The sequence below is a fragment of the Ursus maritimus genome, unplaced genomic scaffold (genome assembly GCF_017311325.1).
Source record: "Ursus maritimus isolate PB19 unplaced genomic scaffold, ASM1731132v1 scaffold_33, whole genome shotgun sequence".
Taxonomy (NCBI): domain Eukaryota; kingdom Metazoa; phylum Chordata; class Mammalia; order Carnivora; family Ursidae; genus Ursus; species Ursus maritimus.
This window is the reverse complement of record NW_024425897.1, coordinates 11,591,965-11,616,079: the sequence shown is the minus strand read 5'-3', so window position 1 is coordinate 11,616,079 and position 24,115 is coordinate 11,591,965. Positions and strand designations below refer to the sequence as shown.

At 42.9% G+C, this 24,115-nt stretch overlaps 1 protein-coding gene across 4 annotated transcripts in view; it reads right to left on the bottom strand.

Moving 5' to 3' along the window:
* Positions 1–23,572, bottom strand: part of SLC5A1 (solute carrier family 5 member 1) — a 33,832-nt gene extending 10,260 nt beyond the window's left edge. For 3 of the 4 annotated variants that reach the window (XM_040619773.1, XM_040619774.1, XM_008710583.2), the window contains exons 1-8: positions 23,432–23,536; positions 13,258–13,363; positions 12,051–12,131; positions 10,597–10,817; positions 10,207–10,342; positions 8,703–8,810; positions 2,959–3,109; positions 85–253 (exon numbers count right to left, since the gene is read on the bottom strand). In XM_040619773.1, coding sequence (XP_040475707.1) covers positions 85–253; positions 2,959–3,109; positions 8,703–8,810; positions 10,207–10,342; positions 10,597–10,817; positions 12,051–12,131; positions 13,258–13,363; positions 23,432–23,527 — 1,068 coding nt within the window. In that variant the 5' untranslated portion in view covers positions 23,528–23,536. Of the gene's footprint in view, positions 1–84; positions 254–2,958; positions 3,110–8,702; positions 8,811–10,206; positions 10,343–10,596; positions 10,818–12,050; positions 12,132–13,257; positions 13,364–23,431 lie in introns of all 4 variants that reach the window. The other variant, XM_008710584.2, reaches the window with a different exon arrangement.
* Positions 23,573–24,115: the final 543 nt, after the last annotated feature.

Sequence of the window (24,115 nt, the reverse complement as noted above, 5' to 3'; positions counted from 1 at the left end):
ATCCCTCCCGTACAGAATACGCAGCTCCAGGTGGGAATTTCTGTGTCAGAGTGGCTTTTCAGGACATGCATAAATGATACCTACCGGCTCAGTGACTCTCTTCCAGAAAACAGCAAGCAGGAAGACAGCTGCAATGGGTGGTCCCAAGTAACTGGTAATAGACTGGATGTAATCGAAGAGCTGCCCACTTTGTGCTGACTGCACAATGGGCACCCAGGCAATGCTGATGCCTATCAGCACGAGGATGAACAACCTGAAATCGAAGCCCCCAATACAGTGTCAATAAATGGCTCTATATGAATAAATATATATTACTATGTGTCAGATGTGTGTGTGTGTATAATATATATATGTGTGTGTGTGTATATAACTAGCAAATATATACAAATAAATGTATATATTTATATGTGTGTATATAATTTCATTTATTATATGTTATATATACATGGTGTGTGTGTGTGTGTGTGTGTAATATTACCACAGCAAGGAAAAATAATTAGCAAATTTATTCTTGAGGCTTTTGTTCCCTCTGTATTCTGCCTCTTTGAGAAAGTCATCTGTGCCTGTGAATAAGTGAAATGCACTTGACTAACCTAAACCAGTCACTGCCATAATAGAGTCACACTTTGACAAGTAGTAGAGTGTAGGAACAAGGGTGTGGATTTGGGAGCCAAAGAGTCCTGGATTCAAATGTTTCTTTTCTCTGTGCGACATAGGACACCTTGCTTAACCTCTCTGAGTCTCAATTTCTCCATCTGTAAAGTGGGAATAATATGACTGACCTTACAATTTTGGAATAAGGATCAGCTATAGTAAAACACTTAGCAACCAGTAGGTACTCAATAGATAGTAAAAGCCATAATTTATTTTATTTTCTTCTCCTCCTCCTTCTCCTTCTCCTCCTCTTCTTCATAATAAAGTGAAAACCACAATCAAAAACAGTTTGTAAAGGAACAGTCTAGAAAGAAAGGGATACTACCAAGTATTTCCAGCTTTCCTCTTAAATTTCACTTCAAGTCTTGAAAAGATTGGAGGGTTCCCTTAAAAGCTCCTCTTACTTGTGCTCTTGATTTAATTAGAAAGAAGGCTATGATTCCCTTACCTCACTTACATGAATTTAAGGCAAAAGAGTCTTAAACTAATCTTTGCAAAGCAGTGTTTTCACTCATATATTTCTCCCTCTGGAATGCCCTTCCCACTGCCCCCATTTACCCAAATCCTACCCACCAATTTGGCCTCAGCTCGGGCCTCCCGCTTCGAGGAGCTTTCCCCAACTACTGCATGCCATGCTCACCTCTCCCTTCTCTGAGCCCTTGTTTGCTCTTATAGTCCCCCTAGCAAAGTCTGGGATTGCTTCCTGTAAGCTCATCTAGGGAAGGGATAAGATCCGAGGGCAGCAGTCATGGGATGTACAAAAGTGTGAGTCCCAACAATCTCAGAGCCAAGGGGACCAGACCTGAGCAAAGCAACAAAATGGTTCTCTTCTCACGTTGCATCTCGAGCCTTATAGATAAAAGGGGAAAAACAGTAAAGTCCTTTCTAAGGGAAAAACCAGTCAGGGTGATGGTGCTGCTTTCTCTGAAGCAAAGTAGTAGACTCAGGCCTGGTCAGATCTCCCCTGGGTTCCAGGTGTCTCATCACCTGACAGTGGCCTGTCATTTTCCTTTCCCTTCCTTTGCCCTAATCTTATTGATGAGACCTATGACGTGGCAGCCCATACGCCTCCCTCACTCACTGTGAAACTTTCCCTTGACTGACATCACAGGGACTTGGTCTCCCTGCTCTGAGGAAGTTGACCTGCCATAGCCTCACAAAGAGACATAGCAGAGGTTTAGTTAGTCCTCTATCCAAAGCATCTGCTCTATGGATAGTCAAGATTATGAGCACCTCTGGCCCATGTATCAACCCTTCTGGCTTTCAGTATTCTGTTGTGTCCATTATCCCATTTGGCAATAACAAATGCACATATAACATGGTGTTTTAGACTTTACAGAGCACGTTCTCAAGCACAGTATCACTTGATCCTCACAATGGTCATGCAAAATGTTGCAGCAAAGGGTCAAGGCATCAGGGGCATTGGGCCTTGAAGATGACCCATGTGAAGAGCTACAGTGTAGAGGGCTGAGAAGGGCCTCATGGGGCAGTATAAAGGACCTTGGACAAAGACTCACTTGGCCTGAGTTCCAGTCCTGGCTCTGCCACTGTCCAGACTACCTTGATTTAGGGAAGACGAGGCTCCTTTTGGGTGCCTGGGTGGCTCAGTTGGTTAAGTGTCTGCCTTCAGCTCAGGTCATGATCCCAGAGTCCTGGGATCGAGCCCCACATCAGGCTCCCTGCTCCGTGAGGAGTCTGCTTCTCCCTCTGCCTCCCTCTCTCCCTCATGAATAAATAAAGAAAATATTAAAAAAAAAAAAAAAGATGAGCCTCCTTTCATCTGTTAATAAACTGAGGGAAGATCGGTAGGAGAAGGAAGGGAAGAATGAAGGGGGGTGGTAAACAGAAGCGGGAATGAACCACGAGAGACTATGGACTCTGGGAAACAAACTGAGGGCCTCAGAGGGGAGTGGGGTTGGGGATTGGGATAGGCCGGTGATGGGTATTAAGGAGGGAACATATTGCATGGAGCACTGGGTGTTATACACAAACAATGAATCATGGAACACTACATCAAAAACTAAGGATGTACTGTATGGTGACTAACATAACATAATAAAAAATTATTATTAAAAAAAAATAAAATAAACTGAGGGTTAGATTATTTCTGATGTCATATCTTAGCCCAGACAGGCATTGTTTGATGATCTTCAATTTAAAGTTAAATGCCACTGAAGTGCAAATATAACTAGCCACAGAGGTTACTCCCATTCTACCCAGGCATCTACCAGTCTTCTCTACCTTGAGGGGTAGCACAGATCATTCAAGGTTTCGTGGTGGGTGGCAAGGAGAAGCTGCACTTACCTTCCTGCAATCATGAGCTCTTTCTCAGATGCTCCCTTCCGGATCTTGGTGTAGATGTCCATGGTGAAGAGGGTGCTGGCACTATTGAAGATGGAGGTTAAGGAACTCATGAGAGAGGCCAACATGACTGACAGCATCAGGCCTCGCAGTCCTGAAAGAGAAGGAGGTTCTGAGTGGCACACACAGTGAGTCAGCTCTTTTGTACTTGGAAATTGTGAGTACTCAAGGTTTGTTTGCCTTCTGAAACCATGCCACGTTCTCCAACTTCTCTCTCCAGAAAGACTAGATATTTCAAGGAACGGACTGTGGCTTTAAATTATATTGTAAGCCCAAAACAGTCAACAAAGAGATAAGGACAAAATATATATGAGGTAAATACTTTGCAAACGAATGATGATGATGATGGTGGTGGTGGTGGTGATGGGGGTGATGGTGGTTAATGGTGATGGTGGTGATGATGATGTGTGTGATTCCATCTAAGAGGAGTTTTATAACATCTTCTACTTAAAAAATTCATGGTATAGCAGAAAGATTCAAACTAGGATTCAAAAGATGAGATTTTCAAAAAAGTGAAAAGTCCATAGAATGGAAGGAAATACTTGCAGTTCATATATCTAATAAGGGTCTAGTATGCAGAATATATAAAGAACATATATAACTGAATAATAAAAAAGATAAATAATCCAATTAAAAAGAGGCAAAGAACTTGAATTGAAACTTCTCCAAAGAAGATAAACAAGTGGCTAAATCACATGAAAAGATGCTCAACATCAGGCAGATTCAAACCAAAACCACAATAAAATACTACTGTGGCTATAATGAAAGAAAGAAGAAAGAAAGAAAGAAAGAAAGAAAGAAAGAAAGAAAGAAAGAAAGAAAGAAAGAAAGAGAGAGAGAGAGAGAGAGAGAGAGAAAGAAAGAAAGAAAGAAAGAAAGAAAGAAAGAAAGAAAGAAAGAAAGAAAGAAAAACAGATAACAACAAGAGTGGGTGAAGATGTGGAGAAATAGAAACTCTCATACATTGTCGGCAGTAATGCAAAAAGGCACTACCACTGTGGCAAATAGTCTAGCAGTTTCTCAAATTAAACACGCAGTTACCATGTGACCCATTAATTTCACTCCTAGGTACCTGCTCAAAAGAAATAAAAACATGTGTTCACATAAAAACTTGAACATGAGGGGCGCCTGGATGGCTCAGTTGGTTGAGCATCTGACTCTTGATTTTGGCTCAGATCATGATCCCAGAGTCATGAGATTGAGCCCGTCATTGGGCTCTGTGCTCAGTGGGGAGTTGGCTTAGGATTTTCTCTCGCCTTCTTCCTCTGCCCCTCCTTCACTCTATCTCCCTCTAAAATAAATAAATAAATCTTTTTAAAAAAATCTCAAACATGAATGTTCATAGTAGTATTATTTATAATAGCCAAAAAGTAGAAACAACACAATGTCCATCAACTGATAAATGGATAAACAAAGTGTGATATATCCATGCAATGGAATATTATTTATCAATAAAATAGGATGAAGTACTAATGCATGCTACAATGTGGATAAACCTTGAAAACATTCTGATAAGTGAAATAAGCCAGACACAAAGGACCACTATTGTATAATCCCATTTATGTTAAATGCTCAGAGTAAGCAAATCCATAGAGACAGGGAGTAGATCAAGGGTTGCCTAGGGCTAAGGGGGATGGGGTAAAAAATGGGATGATTGTTAACGGGCACAGGATTTCTTTTGGAGATGATAAAAGTTTTCTAAAATTATGGTGATGGTTGCACACTTCTGAATATACTAACAAATAATTGAATTGTATGTATGAATCCTATGCATGTGAATTATAGCTCAATAAAGTTGTCAGTAGAAAAAAACTCTGACCCTAAGCAAGTTAGGCCAACCCCTAGGCCTCATCTCTTGGTGTGTTGAATGGGGATAATACTACACCTGCCCAAATCAGAATAAGGGATTGTTCTTTTAAAATTTCTCCCAATCATGGCCAGCATGGTTGACTATAACCTCTATTACTTCTTCCATACCAAGGAGAGCATAAAGTTGTCCCTGCTAGGCTGGAAGGCCAGGTCATGCTGAGGGCCCATCATGGAGAGTAGTCTTAGAAGTAAAAGTAACCTTAGGGGTCATGTAGGCTTACCATCCATAGAATCCCTTCTTTTGCCCAAATACTCCAGCAACAGGAAATCCACAACCAGGCAGGGAGTCTGCTCCCTCATGGACAGTCCTAACTAGGCTGATATCTGCCTCTTAATAGCCTCAGACACAGTCCTTATGTTACCCAACAGAAGAGGTCTCACTGTTCACCCACTTTACCATTTTTCATATATTCAAAGATAATTCATGTCCTCTTGAATTCTCTCTTCTCCACACTAAAGACCCTAGTTTCTTACAATATTCTTTATAATTGGGTTTGGGAGACCCAAATGTACAGAAGTCTACATATTACCTCTATTAAACTTTAGCTTATTAGATTTGAGTCAACATTCCCACCTGTTGAGATCTTTTTGGAACATGATTCTATCATTCCTCTAGGTTTTGTATCTGTAAATAATTTTATAGTTTTGTTTTCATCTACAGCCTTGCAAGAAGAAAAATAAAGGCTGCCTGCTTCAATTATTTTGTCATTTGTTGGGAGTTTTTTAATGGTTCCTCCTGAGTTTGTACCGCATAGACCATAGACTATTGGAGCTATAGAAGGACTTATAAAGATCCTCTAGTCCAGGGGCACCTGGGTGGCTCAGTTGGTTGGGTGTCTGCCTTCAGCTCAGGTCATGATCCCAGGGTCCTGGGATCAAGGCCACATAGGGCTCTCTGCTCAGCAGGGAGCCTGCTTCTCCCTCTCCCTCTGCCTGCCTCTCTGCCTACTTGTGATCTCTCTCTCTCTCTGTCAAATAAATAAATAAATCTTAAAAAAAAAAAAAGATCCTCTAGTCCAATTCCCTCACTTTTCAGTTGGCAAAACAGAGGTCCATTTCAAGGAGTTAGTAGGTAAGGCTTCGAGCCTAGCTCTGACATTTGTTCAGGGTACTTCAGTTAATTGTAAAGCTGGGATAAACTCTCCCCTTTGTACTACACTCCTATCAAACTCTCTTATTCACTCGATAAGTATTTGTTCAACATAATTTTACAGTGGCTCTGGCAAGAAATAATGGTATATCAGTGTAGGGTGATAGAGGTAAAAATAGAAAGAGATAGAGGAATATAAGAGATATTTAGGAGGCAAAAGGGACAGAATTTAGGGATAGATTGGTGGGGCAACATTTACTAACCAAGTGGAAGAGGCTGAATCTTCAAATGAGACAAAAAGCAGCCTAAAGGATGGAGATAAAAAAAGACAAATAGGAGAGTATAGTATTATGGAATCCAAGAGAAGAGATAACTAAAGAAAGATGAGTGATCAGTAATGATGAATGCTACTGAGGGGTCAAGTAAGATGAGGAAGGGAAAATATTAATTTAATCTAGCACGGAGAGTCATCAGAAAATTGAGTGTTTACAGAAGTCAGACTCCACCTGAAGGTGAGGGAATGGCAATGATACATGTAAACATAGCATTTTGTTGTCTTGCATGTCATGTTCTGTCATGGACAGTTCACTCTAGTACAGTGTTCAGAGCTACAATTCTCACCCACGGTCGGTCCATCTAAAGAAATATGAACAGGGACAACTGGCTGGTTCTGGGTGGAGCATGCAACTCTTGATCTCAGGGTTGTGAATTCAAGCCCCACGATGGGTGCAGAAATTACTTTTTAAAAAAATTTTTAGGGGAACCTGGGTGTCTCAGTTGATTCCTTGGTTTTCTTTCTTTCTTTTTATTTTGTATTTATTTATTTATTTATTATAATTTTTATTTTGTTATATTAGTGACCATACAGTACATCCCCAGTTTTTGATGCAATGTTCCATGATTCATTATTTGCATATAACACCCAGTGCACCATGCAATATGCGCCCTCCTTAATACCCATCACCAGCCTGTTTACCCCCCCTTCATTCTTCCCTTCCTTCTCCTACCGATCTTCCTGTATGATTTTTTTATAATAATATTTTTTTAATATGTTAGTCACCATACAGTACATCCCCGGTTTCCGACGTAAGGCTCGATGATTCATTAGTTGTGTATAACACCCAGTGCACCATGCAATACGTGCCCTCCTTACTACCCATCACCAGCCTATCCCATTCCCCCACCCCCCTCCCCTCTGAAGCTCTCAGTTTGTTTCTCAGAGTCCATAGTCTCTCATGCTTCATTCCCCCTTCTGATTACCCACTCTTTCTTTATCCCTTTCTTGATTTCTTGGTTTTGCCTCAGGTCATGATCTCAGGGTCCTGGGATGAAGCCCAGCGTCGTCCTATGCACTCAGCAGGGAGTCTGCTTCAAGATTGTCTCTCTCTCTGCCCCTCCCCACTCACTCATGCTCTCTCTCTCTCTCTCTCTCTCTGAAATAAATAAGTAGGGATGCCTGGGTGGCTCATTCCATTGAGCACCTGCCTTCAACTCAGGTCGTGATCCCAGGGTCCTGGGATTGAGTCCCACATCAGGCTCCTTGCTCAGCAGAGAGCCTGCTTCGCCCTCTGCCTGCTGTTCCCCCTGCTTGTGCTCTTTCTCTCTCTGACAAGTAAATAAATAAAATCTTTTTAAAAAAATAAATAAATAAAAATAAAATAAATAAGTAAATCATTAAAAAAATTTTTTAGTCTTAAAAAAAAGAGAAAGAGAAATAACATAAACACCCCCACATAGTTCAGTGTAATCTAAACCAGAACTCCAAAGAACCATCCATGTGACTGTTCTAATTGCAATCTTAATTAATAAGCAGCCCAGCTCAGTGGAATAGCTAATGATTACCCCCATTTTTATAGAATTTGAATGCAAATGGTTTGCCCAAGGTCACACATCCAGTTTGTGGTTTAAAAAAAAAAAATCTTCGATTCCAGCCTTGAGCACAGTTAAACAAGCCAGACACAGAAAAAATCATTTTCCTTCTGTAGGTCTCAGTTTCCCTAACTATAAAATGAAGAGGTTTGACTAGATGGTCTCTAGGTTTCCTCTCAATGATAAAATTTTATAAGTTTATTGTAAATTTTCCTGATCAATACCTTTGAAATTTTAGTCTCCTGAGACCCCCTAACCTAATGAAGTTTGCATTCCTTGATCCAGAATTAGATTTTTCCTCAACATGAAACATAAATGGTAGCCCTACAGGCCCACCCCAAAACTCTATTCTGGACTCCAAGTATTCAATCGCCCAGTATAACACATTCTCTGTAGTGAGAAGCTCCCTTGTCACCCATGCATTTATTGCCTCAAACTTCCTCATTCTACAGCTAAAACTGTTCTGCCCTTCCCTCCAGGTTTTTCCTTGGAATATCAATTCATTCTCAAGGAAAAACTCCACATAGTTCAAGCTTTCATGTTAATGTCTGTTGGAGAGTTCCAGATCTTCTAGATGAGCATGGAAAAGTTGTGTTTTTCACTAGCACATTTTCAGATCACCTCTTTTCCACACCTGACTGATGAACACATGCTAGGCCTCATAGAGTTCAACCAAATCATACGTCTCCTTTCCACTGAGGGAAGACATGTTCAAAACCTGAGAACACCAGAGGGAAGCCTTCCCTCCTGGGCCCCCAGGCTCAGAAATGGCTTTTCCCCAGAGGGCCACAGAAATCTACATAAAGTGGAAGCCAAATCAGCCTCCAAAGAAAGACTTTGCCAGCAAGATGACTCTCACCGTTGGGCATGAGCTCCACCACCAAGGTTGGGTAAGCGATGTTGGTACAGCCAACCTCAGTCCCACAATATTTCTTACATTCCGAGGGGACGGTGCAGGCAACTTTGTCTGGGGAAAGATGAAGAGCCATGTCAGCAAGAAGACATCAGGGAAATATTTCCAAGATTCACTTTCTTAAAATAAGGCTTCATACAGGACATTCCTTCCCAAGACCCTGAATTGGTTCCACAGAAAGTGCAGCTCCAAGCTGAGCCCTACCATGCCATGCCCCTACCCTGCTGGTATGACCGTCTCCAAGATCTGACTGGGGAGAAAAGTGTTCTAGTCAGAGGAGGGGGGAAGTAAAGCAATGCTCAGGGTGGGAAGAGAGGGGGCACCGTCTTTAGACTTTAGCTAGGCCTCCCTTCAGCATAGCAGTGACTATTGTATTGTTTCTCCTGAAGATCATGGTGACCTGTGGCTCCTAATTTTGAGCTTTATTTGCAGCAGCAGTTCTGTAAATAGGATTGAACACCCAGATGACTGAGGGACTTCGCCAGTGGGAGGGCTATTGGGTAGTACTTCCAAAGTGTGAAAAATCTGGGGTAGAGAAAGACAAGAAATAGCCTGAGAGGGGAAGGGGAAATGATCTAGTGACTTGGAGAAAATTCCAGTAACTTCTTTAGAATTAAGACAACAAACATTTATTAGGTACCTACTAGAGATATATCATTTAGTGCTGTTCCATAGAGCGCTGATTCATTATAGCACTATCTCAAGTAATTTTATGTGTGTTGTACCCATTACAACATAAATTATTCAGTTAGGAATATTTTTCTCAAGACAGATGAGCCAGTATGGGAGTGTAAGAGACCTATTAGGAACACTGTTAACAGCCAATGGCAGCAAGTGCCCCCAGACTACCTTGTCTTCATTTTGGGAGCTCACCAAAATTTCACTCCCTGGTGCTCTTTTTTGCCATTATTTCATATTCCAGGAAACAGTTTTGACCTATGATGGCTGACCCAAAAAATGCAGCTGGCAATGCTGGAGAAGCCACAAAAGGGTCAAAAATACCCTATTACCCTAGATAGTAAAGTACAAGGCTCAGGGCTCTTCAAAGAAATGGCCCAAGAAACAGGGCTCTGAGCATCAAGCAATTAGAGACTGGCCAGTGTCCTTTGACATTAAAGACGTCATACACACTACCACAACCTGAGGAAGCCTGAGCAAAAAGTTAGCAAATATTAGTTGGAAGAAGCTACAGGTGGAGGTGTATCATGACTTCAGAGAATTTGCAAAAGGGGAGAAAGTAATTGTCAATGTAAGGAACCAGGGAAGACAACCCCACAGATTCTGTGACTTCAAGTTTTTCGCTACATAAGGGGGGAACAATAATGCTTGGTAATTGTGGCAAGAAAAAAGAGGGCAGAAGAGGAAGAGGAGGGAGCTACAGGGCTTTGGAAGTGACACAGAGCCAGGAAAGTGGGAGCGAGTGGCTGCCGAGTCCAGCAAAAGGCATCACCTGTGTATAGGATGCGGCTGGTCATTCCTGTCATCACCATGAGGAACATGGGCAGCAGCTTCATGTACCCACACAGGATACAGCCGGCCTTCACATGAGACATGTTTTTGGCTGAGAGGCAGCGTTGCACAATGACCTGACAGGAAAAGCCAATAAGAGAGGGGTGCAGGCCAGAGACCTCTGAATGCCCTCTGGCTCCCCTCAGCTCCCCTCCCACATGTCCTTGGTTCTTGGCCTGGCCTTAGTGACCCCCTTGTCACTAAGGCTCAGTGACCCCAGACCATATGAGCCCTGCCCTACCATACCCAACACCACAGGCCATAGACAGACAGAAGTCCCTATAGAGACCTGGGGAACACCCCATCCACCCCACACATCCAGCGTGGGTACCTGATCTGTGCACCAGTACCAAAGGGCAAGGATGGACAACCCAAAGATGAGTCCAGGCCATGGCAGGTCCCCTTTGATGGGATCTCGGAAGATGTGGAAGGAGTCAGCTCTTGGTGTATAGCACTTTTGATCAACGGTGCTGTTTCCATCAGTAATCACACTTGGAATGGCGTTCATGTACTTTGTCATGAAGGCTTCATACCCTCCCACTTCATGAAAAGCTGGAAAACATCAGCAACAAACATCCTAAAGCTCTCAACTCTTCATTCTGGTTTCTTCCTGTGGTTGCCTGAGAAACCACCCTCACTGTGTGGCTTGAGGCAAGTCACTTTCCTATTCTGGGCCTCAGCTTTCTCATCCATAGAATGGGATTATTAACCCTGCCCAGCCTCCTGGGGGGGGGGCGGTGACTGTGAGGGTCTAAAGCAATAACCAGTGAAAGTATTTCAACCATAACCTTTTTAAAAAGGGAAAGTATTTGAATTACTAATAGAAAGACCTTGGTTTTGAAGATTCAGAGATGTTTTCCCCCTCACCCTTCACTGTCAGCAGCAGCCTTTAAAATCCTGCACAGAGACCTAGAGACCCACAGACTCAGCCATACCATCCCTGGTCACAGCAGTGTGGTAGTATGGATGGAGGAAGGGTCAGGAGTCTGGAGCCCAACCACCTCTTTGCTGCGTGTCCTTGAATAAGGCATTCCAGCCTCTGTCCTGCAGACCCCACCACCACCATCACCACTGGGGAAAACCAAATGGAAGCTCTTGGAAACAGAGAATAGAGAGTAGGTAAGAGGCTTCACAGGACCCACAGAGAGTATGGGCCTCCTTAAAAAACAAAATGCAATTTATATTCTCCCATAACAAGTACCTCTAGATCTAGGGTCTCCAGTCTTGTCTTTAGGATCTTACAGACAAATAAAATTTCAAAATTGGGGTCAGGGGCCCATATAGACTGGCTAATTTTTAAAATTTTGTCAAATAAGGACATAAACAAGAAAACGATCATTTACTATCATCAATTCATAAAATAAAGGACATTTAGCATCAAATATAGAAAAAATGTAATCTGAGGTTTAAGACACAACATTGAATATATTTAACCTGATGGATATTTAGATGTATCCCTTTTTTTGTCCAGTTTCTCTGTGGAGAGCAGACCACGTCATCAGATGTGCACATTGAGGACTACTGGCTCAGTCCATCTAGAGAGGGCATCAGGGACTAGGTATTGCCTGGTCCAGGCCCAGCCTGAGATCTCCAGAGCTGAAGAAGGTTCCCCTGTACACCCACTATGGTTGCAAATCCAGGCTGGACCACTCCCCTGGGGAGGGCAGAGGATACCCAGCTCACTGCCTGGGCCAGCAACAGGCAGGGAGGCTATATTTGCTTTTTTTCTCCCTAGACCTCTTGCTCTGCCTCCCTGTCTCCTCAGCCCGCCCCAGCCCCACTTACCAAACCCCGTCAGGATAGAAGACCCCACCAGCATGATCGCTGTCTGCAAAGTGTCCGTGTAAATCACAGCTGCCAGGCCCCCTAAACAGACAAAGGAAATAACATGTGACCTCAGGTAAGAGGACCACCTGTCTGTGTGGTCCAGCCTACCTCTTTTGCCCACCCTCAGCCCCTCTCCCTCTGTACATCCCCTGAGTACATCCTTCAGTCACCTGCCTGCCTCTCCTTCCTTCCCTCCGTTGTCTTGTTACAGCAATCTACTACCCAACATGTTCCCACACCACAGAAATGCTTGGAAGACCTTGGAAAAGGAGAATGTTTCTCCCTATTTGAGGAGGAAGAGTTTGATGTGACTGAAGGCAGAAGATGGTGCAAAGGAGACGCTATGGTAAGAACTTTCTCCCACAAACAAAGGCATGGAAAAACAAAGAGTTGACACCTCTACAAGGTGTTTGGGTGTTACCGAATCCACACATTTTGAAGGGTTACTTCCATGCATGTCTGCTCTCTCTTTACTTAGACCATCTAAGTAACTTCTTGTCCCCGAAGCTGTGGGGCTACAGCTGGGCAGCAAATTCCATTGCTGACCCTGGTCCCCCTATCAGGAACAGAGTAACACCTCTGCAAAGGTGCCCCCAACTGCTATTCCTGTCACCAGCTTCTTCAGTCACGTCTTGAGTCTTCCTCTAAAATCTCTTTTTTGTGTCACTCCCTCCCCACGTACAGTGCCTCCTAGTGCCTATCACATCAAATCCAAGGCCTCCTTCCGGCTTCTAAGTCCCCTGCACTGTGACCTCTTTTGATCTATCAGGACTTATCACTCCACACACACCTCAACTACCTCCCATTGACCACAATTCTCCAGCCAAACGCACCTGCTTGCTCACCCTGCCCCAGCCCCATGTCATGCCCATTCCTGCACCTGGCATTCCCTCTTTGGTTCTCCCAGCTCAGCCAACTTCTATCCACAACCTGGAAGGCCAGTCCCTGCCCCACTTCCTAGAAGAAGCTACACTGACTATCCCAGCCAACATCGGAATTTCTGTGGCCCACACCTAACTTGTTAGGGTCTGAGCATTGGGACTAAGCAAACACTGCATCCTAAAACTGTTTCCTGGGTGTATCTCTCCTCCTCAAGAGGAGAAGCTATGTCTCCTACTTTCTCCTCCTTTCCTGGGCTTTGGCTGAGTCTTTTGCATGGACTCACCTGTGATGGTGTAAAGACCAGTGATTGCCAGTAAAAGAAAGATGGCCAGGTACAGATCCAGGCCCAAGGCCATGTTGATAAATATGGCCCCAGAGAAGATGTCTGCCTGGAAGAAGAGAAGAGGCAGAGTTAGGGGTGAAGGAGGCCAGCTGGCTGCAGGCTGCACCCAGGGCCTGGCTGAGGCACTTTAGCTGCAGAGACAAGGAGGCAACCTTGGAGGGGGTAGCAGAAGTTGTCTCCTGAGTAGTGTCAATGCCTGTGATTTCTGGGCCCAGTGATGGCCCCCAACCTGCTTGCCCTTTGGCTAAAATTCCCCAATTAAAGACAAGTACTGCACAATTGCACATATATGAGGTATCTAAAACACTCAAATTTGTATAATCAAAGACTATAATGGCGATTATCAGGGACTGAGGGAAGAAGGAAATGGGAAATTATTAATCAACAGGTATAAAGTTTCAGTTAAGTAAGATGAGTAACCTCTAGAGATCTGCCACACAACATTGTGCCTGTAGTCAACAAGAATGTATTTCACACTTAAAATTTGTCAAAAAGATAGATGGTATGTTAAGTGTTCTTACCACAACAAAATAAAACAAAAATTAAGAATTAAAAAAAAAATGAACACCTCAGAGTCATGCTCTATTGCTAAGTTTCTCAACAAGCTTTATTCAAGATGATGATAGATATCCCATGGCGATGGGGGGTGGGGGGGCGTAAGGATTCCTTTGTCAGAGATCTGTGAAATGCTGGGTTAAATGAAGTTAAGACAGTTTCCTCATCACGCAACTTCCCTGAGCCTTTAATATGCAGTATGTACTGTGAATCCGCAGGAGGGGAACATGGTAAATGATCCTTCACAAACTTATTTAACTACAGAACTTCGTTTGCCAAGGAATAACTATTAACACCTTGAGGCTCCTCCCAACTCACCGTAGACCGCTGACCTGAGCTGTTCTCCATCATGTACACCTCAGTGTGCAAAGGTTTATCAGATCTAGTCACAAAAGCAAGTACTAAAGAGTCCATGAGAGGGAAACCCCACCTATACTCTAGAGTGGAGAGAAACTTTAGCAACCTCATAGTTTCATCTTCTCAGCCCGGATGGAGCCCACCTTGACTCAAACACAACCAAAAGATCACCAATTATCTCTCACATGGCAGGCGTGCTTCTAGGTGGTTTTATCTAGATTATCTCATGAAACTTTACGGAGAAGTGTTCCCTCTTCACCCCCAAATTCACCAGTTATGTTCTTGATGCAGTTCTCTTTCTCCTGCCTGCCTCATTTAGCCTCATAAAAAACCTTCCACCTGGCAGGAAAGTGCAGTTGCTAATTTAAACCAGACAGAGAGTACCAGAGTCACCCAAAATGAATTTTCATGACCGCTCCAAAATACTATCAGGATGGGTAGTATTAAGGGATGATCATAGTAAATCTTTTATTTTCAGATTGCTAGGTGTGAAAGAAAATAGACCCCCCCTCCCCAGATGCAATGCACGAGCTGTTTCGTTGCATAAAACCTAATATATTTCAGGGCGTGTAAAGGGCCACCGAGTCAGAACCCTGGGAATGGTGCCCTTTCATCTCCTCTCCAATCTTGGCTTCCCTACCTCCTTATAGCTCCTTGGGGCCCTCCAGTGGCTCAGCTCCCCACCAATCAAATCTCCTATTCCCTGCCTCTATTAGTTGGCAGACAGATAGTCTCACACCAACTCCAAGCTTATGTGCTAATGCACAACGCCGTCTCTCAAGATGGGTCTCCTGAGGACTGCTGTCTTAGCCCCCTGCAGATTCTGTAGCCCCACGGGACCTAATGTCATTGTCCTTCCTGGTGGAGGAGGAGATGCAGAGTCAGACGGTAAGGAGAGAATGGAGACTTAGACCACACACACACACACATACACACACACACACACACACAAGGGCTAGTGGTCAGAGGACCTGGGTTTTAACACCAGTGCTGCCATTGTAGGCCTGAGTGACCTTGGATCAAACATGTCACCTCTCCATGTCTCTGTGTTCTCATCTTTAAAGTAAGAAGCTGACTCTGAGGGCTTATGATGCTCAATGGCTGGAAGTGGGAAAGTCTTGCAGCCAAAGAAAGCATTCCCCTCCCAGGTCGTGGACCTGTTCCATCCTATCCTCTAAAGCCAGAGAGGAAGAAAGAGCCCTTAGCTGCACATCAGCCTTGCTAAGGGTGAAATGGCCACTCCTTCCTGACTCTGCATTAGGATCGTGATGAGTATTCATAATGTTGAACCCTCCTGTCCCATGCCTCTTTATCATCACATAAAGTTATTTCAGTTGACGGGACCCCAATGATTGATTACACTTCTAACTTCAGGAGTAAATTCTGCCTGTAGAACTCTGAAAGCCAGCAGGAGTGCCTCGGGATACTTGCCATACCTAAGCTCGCATTAGCCCAGGTGCTCTGACATTAGTCTTTGAGTCCTAGGTGCCCAAACTTTATCTGCTTCACTAGGGTTTTTTTTCCTCCATATCCAGAGAATTTTATAGTTTACCAAATGTTTTCAGGTGCATTCATTGTTTTGAGACCCAAAACAAGGTAATAGGACAAATATACTGGCTCCGCTCTACAGATGAGAGAGACAAAGTTAATGACGAGAGCAAGAGCTAAAATCTAGTTCTTTGTCTCCCAGTCCAGTGACTTTCCCACAACAGTAGAGGTAAGAGTTCTCTTTTCTGGAATATTTTCTGCAGACAGCAAGATATTTTACCATTAAAAAAACACATTTTTTACTTACTTTTAAAATAAAATACCTTATGGGTGTATTTGGGGAAAAAACAGCACAGAAAGTTATACATTGAAAAGTAAAATTGTCCCTACTTCTGTCACTCGGACCAAAGGTGACCATTGTTGAGAACTTTTGGTCCACCAAAGGATTTCTAAATGTCTTACTGAAAAATACATGTCAACCATTAAGTTCCACATCCCCCCAAAATAATACTTATGAAGATGAAAACATGGAATAATGTATACAGTTTGATGCTACAATGGGGAAGAAAGATGACAAAACGGTATGCACATTCTGATTGCAATTCTGTAAAAGAAAGCACACATACGGGCAAAGCCACAATATGAAATATCTGTATTAGAGTCATGGGATTATGGGTGCTTTTCCACTCCAGATTTCTTAAATACCATTGTTCCATTTTTCTTATAGTTTCAAAAGTGGGGGTAACGGAAATTTTAAAACACAGTATATTCTTTAAGGCTATATAAATATACATATATATGTAGTAAAAATATAAAAACAGACCAGAAGAAAACATACCAAGTTTAAGACATGTATAACTTTTAAGAGGGAAGGAAATAGGGTCAAGAAAGGTAAACATAGGGGCGCCTGGGTGGCTAAGTCAGTTAAGCTTCTGCCTTCAGCTCAGGTCGTGATTCCAGGATGCTGGGATCCAGCTCGCATTGGGCTCCCTGCTTAGCAGGGAGTCTGCTTCTCCCTCTCCCTCTGCCCCTCCCCTCTGCTTGTGCTCTCTCTCTCTCAAACAAACAAATACAATCTGAAGAAGAAGAAGAAGAAGAAGAAGAAGAAGAAGAAGAAGAAGAAGAAGAGGAGGAGGAGGAGGAGGAGGAGGAGGAGGAGGAGGAGGAGGAGGAGGAGGAGGAGGAGGAGGGGAGGAGGAGGAGGAGGAGGAGAAGGAGGAGGAGGAGGAGGAGAGATAAGCCTTCCATCATATCTGTAATGTTTTATTTCTTTTCTTTAAAAAAATGACAGATTTTTTAAGATCTATAGAATCTGGGATGGTATTTGCTATATTAGTCTTTGTACGTTTCTGTATGTTTGAAGCATCTTGTTATTTTTTTATTTATAAAAGTAGGGGAACCAGCATGGATAGAAAAGAACTCTCCTATAATCCTATGAGACCATTTGTTTCACAGCTCTTCCCAGATTGCTCCTTCTCTAAACATCTCTTAGCCCTTAATAAAGAAAAAAAAAAGGGAATGGAAGGAAACGAGCAAACTTCCAATGATGCTAAGCAAAACCAACTTGAAATGAAATAAAAAATTATCATATTCTAGACCAAGGGTCAGCAAAGCTTTTCTATAAAGTTTCAGGTAATAAATGTTTTAGATTTTACACTCCATATAGTCTCTGTCCAACCTGCTCAATTCTGCAGTTGAAGCATGAAAGCAGCATAGACAATACATCAAGTGGGTGTGACCATGTTCCAATAAAACTATATCTACAGGGGCGCCTGGGTGGCTCGGTCAGTTAAGCATCTACCTTTGGCTCAGGTTGTGATCCCAGGGTCCTGGAATCAAGCCCCACATAGGGCTCCCTGCTCACTGGGGAACCTGCTTGTCCTTTTCCCTCTGCCTCTCCCTGCCACTTATGCACTTGCTCTCTCTCTCTCAAATAAATAAAATGTTTTTTTTTAAAAACCTATATCTACAAAAACAGGCAGTTGGATTCAGCTCAAAAGCTTTGTTCCCACCACTTTGAAAATCTGGCTGAACAATGTGCACGAGACTCATGGGGAGTAATAAAATTAAAGATTCAGTTGGGAAACCTCTTTGAGTAACTGAGTCTCTGACCATGAGACTTGCATAGATTACTTGTCCCAGCTCTGACGCTTTGAGATCCTATGATTTTATATATGTGCTTTGTGGCCCATTCTGGTCTGAGTTATATGTGAGCGCCCAATAAATCCTGCCTGGCAACGGCATTTGAGTTGGAGAGCCCCATTGCTCAAATTTCTCTTTTCATTTGTGAAAGTGAATGGCTCAGGTAATGAGTATTCAAACCTCAAGTAAAAGCCAAAGCTCTTATTTTCACTCAAGGATCCAAAATGGACAGTGGAGTTGCTGTAAAAGTTTATTGCAGTCACGTTAATAGCCCCAGGAAATATAAACAGGGACATTCGGTCATCACATGTAATTCATAAAATCTGAGGCTTATCTCAAATGATTGTGCACACTTAAATAAGACACATGATACTGGGAAAGTTTACAGAGCAGAATGCTTCTCAGAATTTGATAAGACAGGGTGCCAGGAAGGGGACAGCAGGGAGACAATAAAATTCAGAGGAATACTTGGAGGACTAATCAAATCTGGGTCTCAGAGCCCAAAACCTGGCCACAAGTTGGTAGCCATGGCCAAGATTCTACACCACTGCTGCTCAATGGCCTGGGTTATATCTGGGCCCTGCACCTGAAATGCATTTTCTCTCCTATCAATTACACACACACTGGGTCCCTACATCCTCCCTCAAGCCTTCCTGGCAGGTCCCTAGTGGTTTCCTGTGTGGACTTGGATCTCATAAGGCCACCCTTGTTCTCTTCTTGCTCATCACAAACTATCCAAGCCTCTACATACAAACAACAAAATTGATTATTAATCTTCGTGTGCAATGTAAACAAATACCTATCTTACTTTGTTAACTAACAATTCTTTTCTTTTGTCCATGAACTTTGAACTCATGTGTATCTTAATGTGAGCTCCTAGAAGTACATTCAACATCAGTGTAATTATTTTAATGATTTCATGCTTTATGGCTCATGATGAACTGAAGTCAGCCAAACTTATAAAGACAAAGTCTCACGTGTCAACCCTTCCCTGCCCCTCCCCTCTGCCTAAATGTCCCTCCTTCAGATCCTTCATACGCCAGTGTGCAGTCAATGCTCTCTCCTCACAATCCTCTCAAATCCTATTCATGCAAACTTGTTCATATTGCAAGGTCATTTAACTGACTATCTTAATTTTTCCCAAGGTCTTGAATTTTAACTGACTCTGTACTAAAGGAATGAAAGATTTAGAAGTCAGGGGCCACATAATGCCAAAGGTTTTGAGTCAATAACAGGGACCCTGCTGTTCATCCTAGTTCTGCTACTGTTTAACCCCACAGAGTCCCTTCCCTTCTTGGGACCTACATTTCTCCAGCTATAAAATGAGAGCGTAGGACATAGGACTAGATGCTCTATCCCATTCCATCATGCTATGCCTTTATTTCATCCAAACATAGAGCAGAACTGTGAGAAGAACACAGACTCTGGGACTAGAGAAATGGGATTCCAATCCTGGTTTTGCCATACACTTGCTGTGTGACTTGGGACAAACTACCTAACCTCTCTGAGACTCCGTTATCTCATCCATGAAGTGGGAAATAAAATAGAAATCCTCACCATGCAGTACTCATGTGAACTGGAGATGAAATAAGTAAAGCCCCTCTTGGAATCTAAGCAAAGAGACTGACATTAAATAAAAGGCAGCTATCATCCCTCTTACACATTATTCAAGAGATTGCTGGGGCGCCTGGGTGGCACAGCGGTTAGGCGTCTGCCTTCGGCTCAGGGCGTGATCCCGGCGTTATGGGATCGAGCCCCACATCGGGCTCCTATGCTGGGAGCCTGCTTCTTCCTCTCCCACTCCCCCTGCTTGTGTTCCCTCTCTCCCTGGCTGTCTCTATCTCTGTCAAATAAATAAAATCTTTAAAAAAAAAAAAAGAGATTGCTGCCTCTGGGCAGTAGCTGGAGCAGGTAGGATGTCAGGCTAGGCCTCTAGCAAGAAGCCCCAGAAATCATGCAGAGAGGGAGAAACCTATAGCAAGTACTTTTCAAAAGCAAAATTCAGAAAAACCTGATAGCTGGGGGAAGGGCTCCATCAGGGCTTGAGCTGAGCGAGACTGCCTCTCAGTTATCTGGGGGCTCCCAAGTCAAGGGAGGTTTAATCAGTAACCTGAACAATAGGTGAGGTGATTGGAAGGCAGGGAGAGAGGCTGGGCATTTAGTTTATTTATATGACTACCCCACACCAGCTCCAAGGACAAAGAGTACCCTTTCCATGGCAACTATAGTGAATAGACTTTTACTCGCTTGAACTGTGGACTTGGAGAAGGCTTGATTCTAAGAAGGGGAATCCCAGTAGCCTCCTCTACATGCTTATTAGACAGGTACCACCTCACAAGCTGAACCAAGGAGCAGTTCCCTTGCCAACCTCACCTAGCTCCAGGGTGACCTCCTCTCCCTCCTTGCTTACATTCTTTTTTCTCCTCTCACATTTGCTCTTCTTTCCTTCAGGAAGCCTGATTTCTCCATCCCTCCCAGCATTTCCCAGTCTACACATTGATATCTAATGACATAGCACTGAAAAGCCCAGGGTCATCATCTTATAACTAAAACTGACCCTGAAAGAGGGGAGGTAAAATCATCACACTGCTAGCAAAACACAAAGACACCAGTCAAGGGCAGTAGCAGTTTGAGTTAGGAAGCTGGGCAGGGAGGGAGCAGTACTCTGGGAATCAGTCTCAACTCCAAGACAAAGTTCTATCAGCCCTATAGGCAACAGCATGTTTACATTGAGTTGTACAAAAATGTATGTGCAAGACCATTCAATGAGGAAATAATAGTCTCCTCAACAAATGGTGCTGAAAAAGTTGGTACAGCCATTCTGGAAAACAGTGTGGAGGTCCCTTAAAAAGTTAAAAATTGAGCTACCCTATGATCCAGCAATTGCACTACTGGGTATTTACTCCAAAGATACAGACATAGTTAAGAGAAGGGCCATATGCACTCCAATGTTCATAGCAGCATTGTCCACAATAGCTAAATCATGGAAGAAGCCGAGATGCCCTTCAACAGATGACTGGATTAAGAAGATGTGGTCCATATATACAATGGAATATTACTCAGCCACCAAAAAGAACAATTTCTTAACATTTGCTGCAACATGGACAGCACTGGAGGAGATAATGCTAAGTGAAATAAGTCAAACAGAGAAAGACAATTATCATATGGTTTCACTCATTTATGGAACATAAGAAGTAGGAAGATCGGTAGGAGAAGAAAGAGAAGAAAGAGGGGTAAACAGAAGGGGGAATGAACCATGAGAGACTGTGGACTCTGGGAAACAAACTGAGGGCGTCAGAGGGGAGGGGGGTGGGGGAATGGGATAGGCTGGTGGTGGGTAGTAAGGAGGGCACGTATTGCATGGTGCACTGGGTGTTATACGCAACTAATGAATCATGGAACTTTACATCAAAAACTAGGGGTGTACTGTATGGTGACTAACATAATATAATTTTTAAAATATTATTAAAAAAAACAAATGGTGCTGAAAGAACTGGATATACATACGCAAAAAGAGTGAAGTTGAACCCCTGCTTCACATCATATACAAAAATTAACTCAAAATGGATCAATGACTTAAATGTAAGAGCTAAAAGTGTAAAACTCTTCAGAGAAGACATAGGGGTCAATCTTCATGATCTTGGATTTGGCAAAGGATTCTTAGAAATGACAGTAAAAGCATAAGCAAAAAAATAAAAGTAGATAAATGAACTTCATCAAGATTTAAAACTTCTGCACCTCAAAGGACATTATCAAGAAAATGAAAAGAAAACCTACAGAATGGGGGGGGGGAATATTTGCAAACTTACCTGATAAGGGCCCAGTACCCAGAACATACAAAGAATTCTTTCAACTGAACAACAACAACACAATAAATAAAAATTAAAAATAAAAAAATTTTAAAAAATATGTGCATGTAGCCCAGGACTAGGGCTGGGAGGTAATGGTACAAAAGAGAAAAATAATTATGGTAAGCTGAAGATATGGATATTTCCTTTAAAGAAGGTATAGTCAAATACAATGTGTAGACTTCATTTAGATTCTGATTCAAACAAATCAACTATAAGAAGACATTTCTTATATAATCAGGAAAATCTGAATATGGACCAAGTATTAAACCACCTAAATTAAGAAATGCCTATAGATTTTGTTATGTGATAATAGCACAACGGTTATGTGTTTTAAAAGTCAAAGGTGTATTCTGAAGAATTCACAGTGAAATGACATAAGGTCTGGAATTTGACTTAGAATACTGCTGGGGGAAAAAAGTAGAAGAAATAGATGAATAAGAATGATAAAATGAGGGGCGCCTGGGTGGCTCAGTCGTTAGGCATCTGCCTTCGGCTCAGGGCGTGATCCCGGTGTTCTAGGATCAAGCCCCACATCAGGCTCCTCCACTGGGAGCCTGCTTCTTCCTCTCCCACTCCCCCTGCCTGTGTTCCCTCTCTCGCTGGCTGTCTCTCTCTCTGTCAAATAAATAAATAAAATCTTTAAAAAAAAAAAAAGAATGACAAAATGATAATATCATTGTTAAAGCTGAGTGATAAGTACTAGGTCCACAAGTGTTCATTATACTATTCTATCTCTGGGTGTATATGTTTGAAATTTTCCAAAATAAAAAACAATTGCAAATGTTGTTTAATATTGTTGTTGTCTTGGCTTTAAGTGATCAGGAAAATAAAAGCACTAGCAGCTGCTTTTTCAGCACACCACCTAGCTAGAGCAGAAGGCTCATTTCTGATCCAACCTGACTCAAATTTCATCTAGGACAGATCTTTTGCAAGATGTTGAGATTGATCCAGTCTTACCTTTGGTGATGGATAGGGAAGGACAAGAAAATGGAGGAAAACTGATCATACTCAATGAGAAAAGTGATAGAGCAGTTAGCACTTTGTAACTCCCTAGGTGGTGTCAAAAAATGCCACTTTTTTCTCAACCCTTGGTTTTGGCAATGGATTCTTAGAAATGACACCAAAAAAGCATGAGCAACATCAGAAAAAAAAAGATTAAAAAAATGATAACAGACAAGAAGCCTCGTGCAATGAAAAGGACAGTGAGTTGGAGACAGAAGTCTGGGTTCTACTCCTGATTCAGGATCCTGAGCAAATATTTGCAATACACAGTTTTCATTCCCCTGTCCATAAAAGAAGAGGGAAAATTTCGGAGGTCCCTTCAAGAGTTGTCACTGACTGCCCATGTTTAAGTGTATTTACCACATCACCTAGAGCCAGATTCTGATCCCTTCAGGCACAAAGGCTCACAGCTAACTCTAAGGTTGGAACCAGCCCTTAGATATTGCTAATTCCCTTTCATCTTCTATTGAGAACAGTTTTCACTGAAACTCCTTGAGCCTGTTTATGTTTTTAACCTTCTACATGGCGGAGGGTAAGGAGTTCTGTGTGTTGACTCCTTGATGCATGAAATAGGAATTCACCCTAAGAAGCAAGAAGATCTAGGGATCAAGTTAATAGAAACAAATACTGCTGCCCCTTGGTGGGTCAGTATGTGCTGAGGAGCAGGAGTGGGCAGGTTCTGAGACGGCTAATGCCAGCCCCCAGGGCTGTGGACTCACCGAGACCTTGGTGAAAATGTAGAGTAACAGGGACAGAACAGAGAGGTAGATCTGGATCCGCTTGCCTCCAAATCGCTTCCTCAGGTACTCTGGCATTGTCACCACCTGCATGGGTTGTAAGAGAGGTCATTGCTAGCCAAAGTGACCAGAAGACTCAGAGCAAGCAGCACAGTGGCATCCACCATGGCATCAGAAGTATGATCAAGGGTTAATCCTCATGGGTCAGAGAAGTCTGTAAGGTAGCCAGATGGCCCCCATTCTACAATCCCTTCTCTATCCCATATGCCCTACCACTGCAAGGGTAGGGTATTTTCCCAGAACATTGAAGGTGCCCAATAAACACGTTTTTAAATGAACACATGACTATACATAACCAAGAAAGTAGATCTTTGCCCTGAAGGAGGGGGTGATAGATATACATTCTTATACAGAGTGCCTACTGTGAACAAGACATCATAACAATGGTAGCATCTTTTTAGTGCACCAAACAAAGTGGCCAGGCTGGGTGTGTGCTTCCCCTGCTCCGCACGCAGGCTTTGCCAAGGACTGTGGCTGCAGGCCTCCTCAACTGTTCTCCCAGTTCCTTTCTGCAAATTCTGATGTACTTCTGTCTCACTCTGTAGCCCTGAGCTTGCTGTCTTCTGGGATCACATACATATCACCAATAGTCTATGAGCCTCCAGA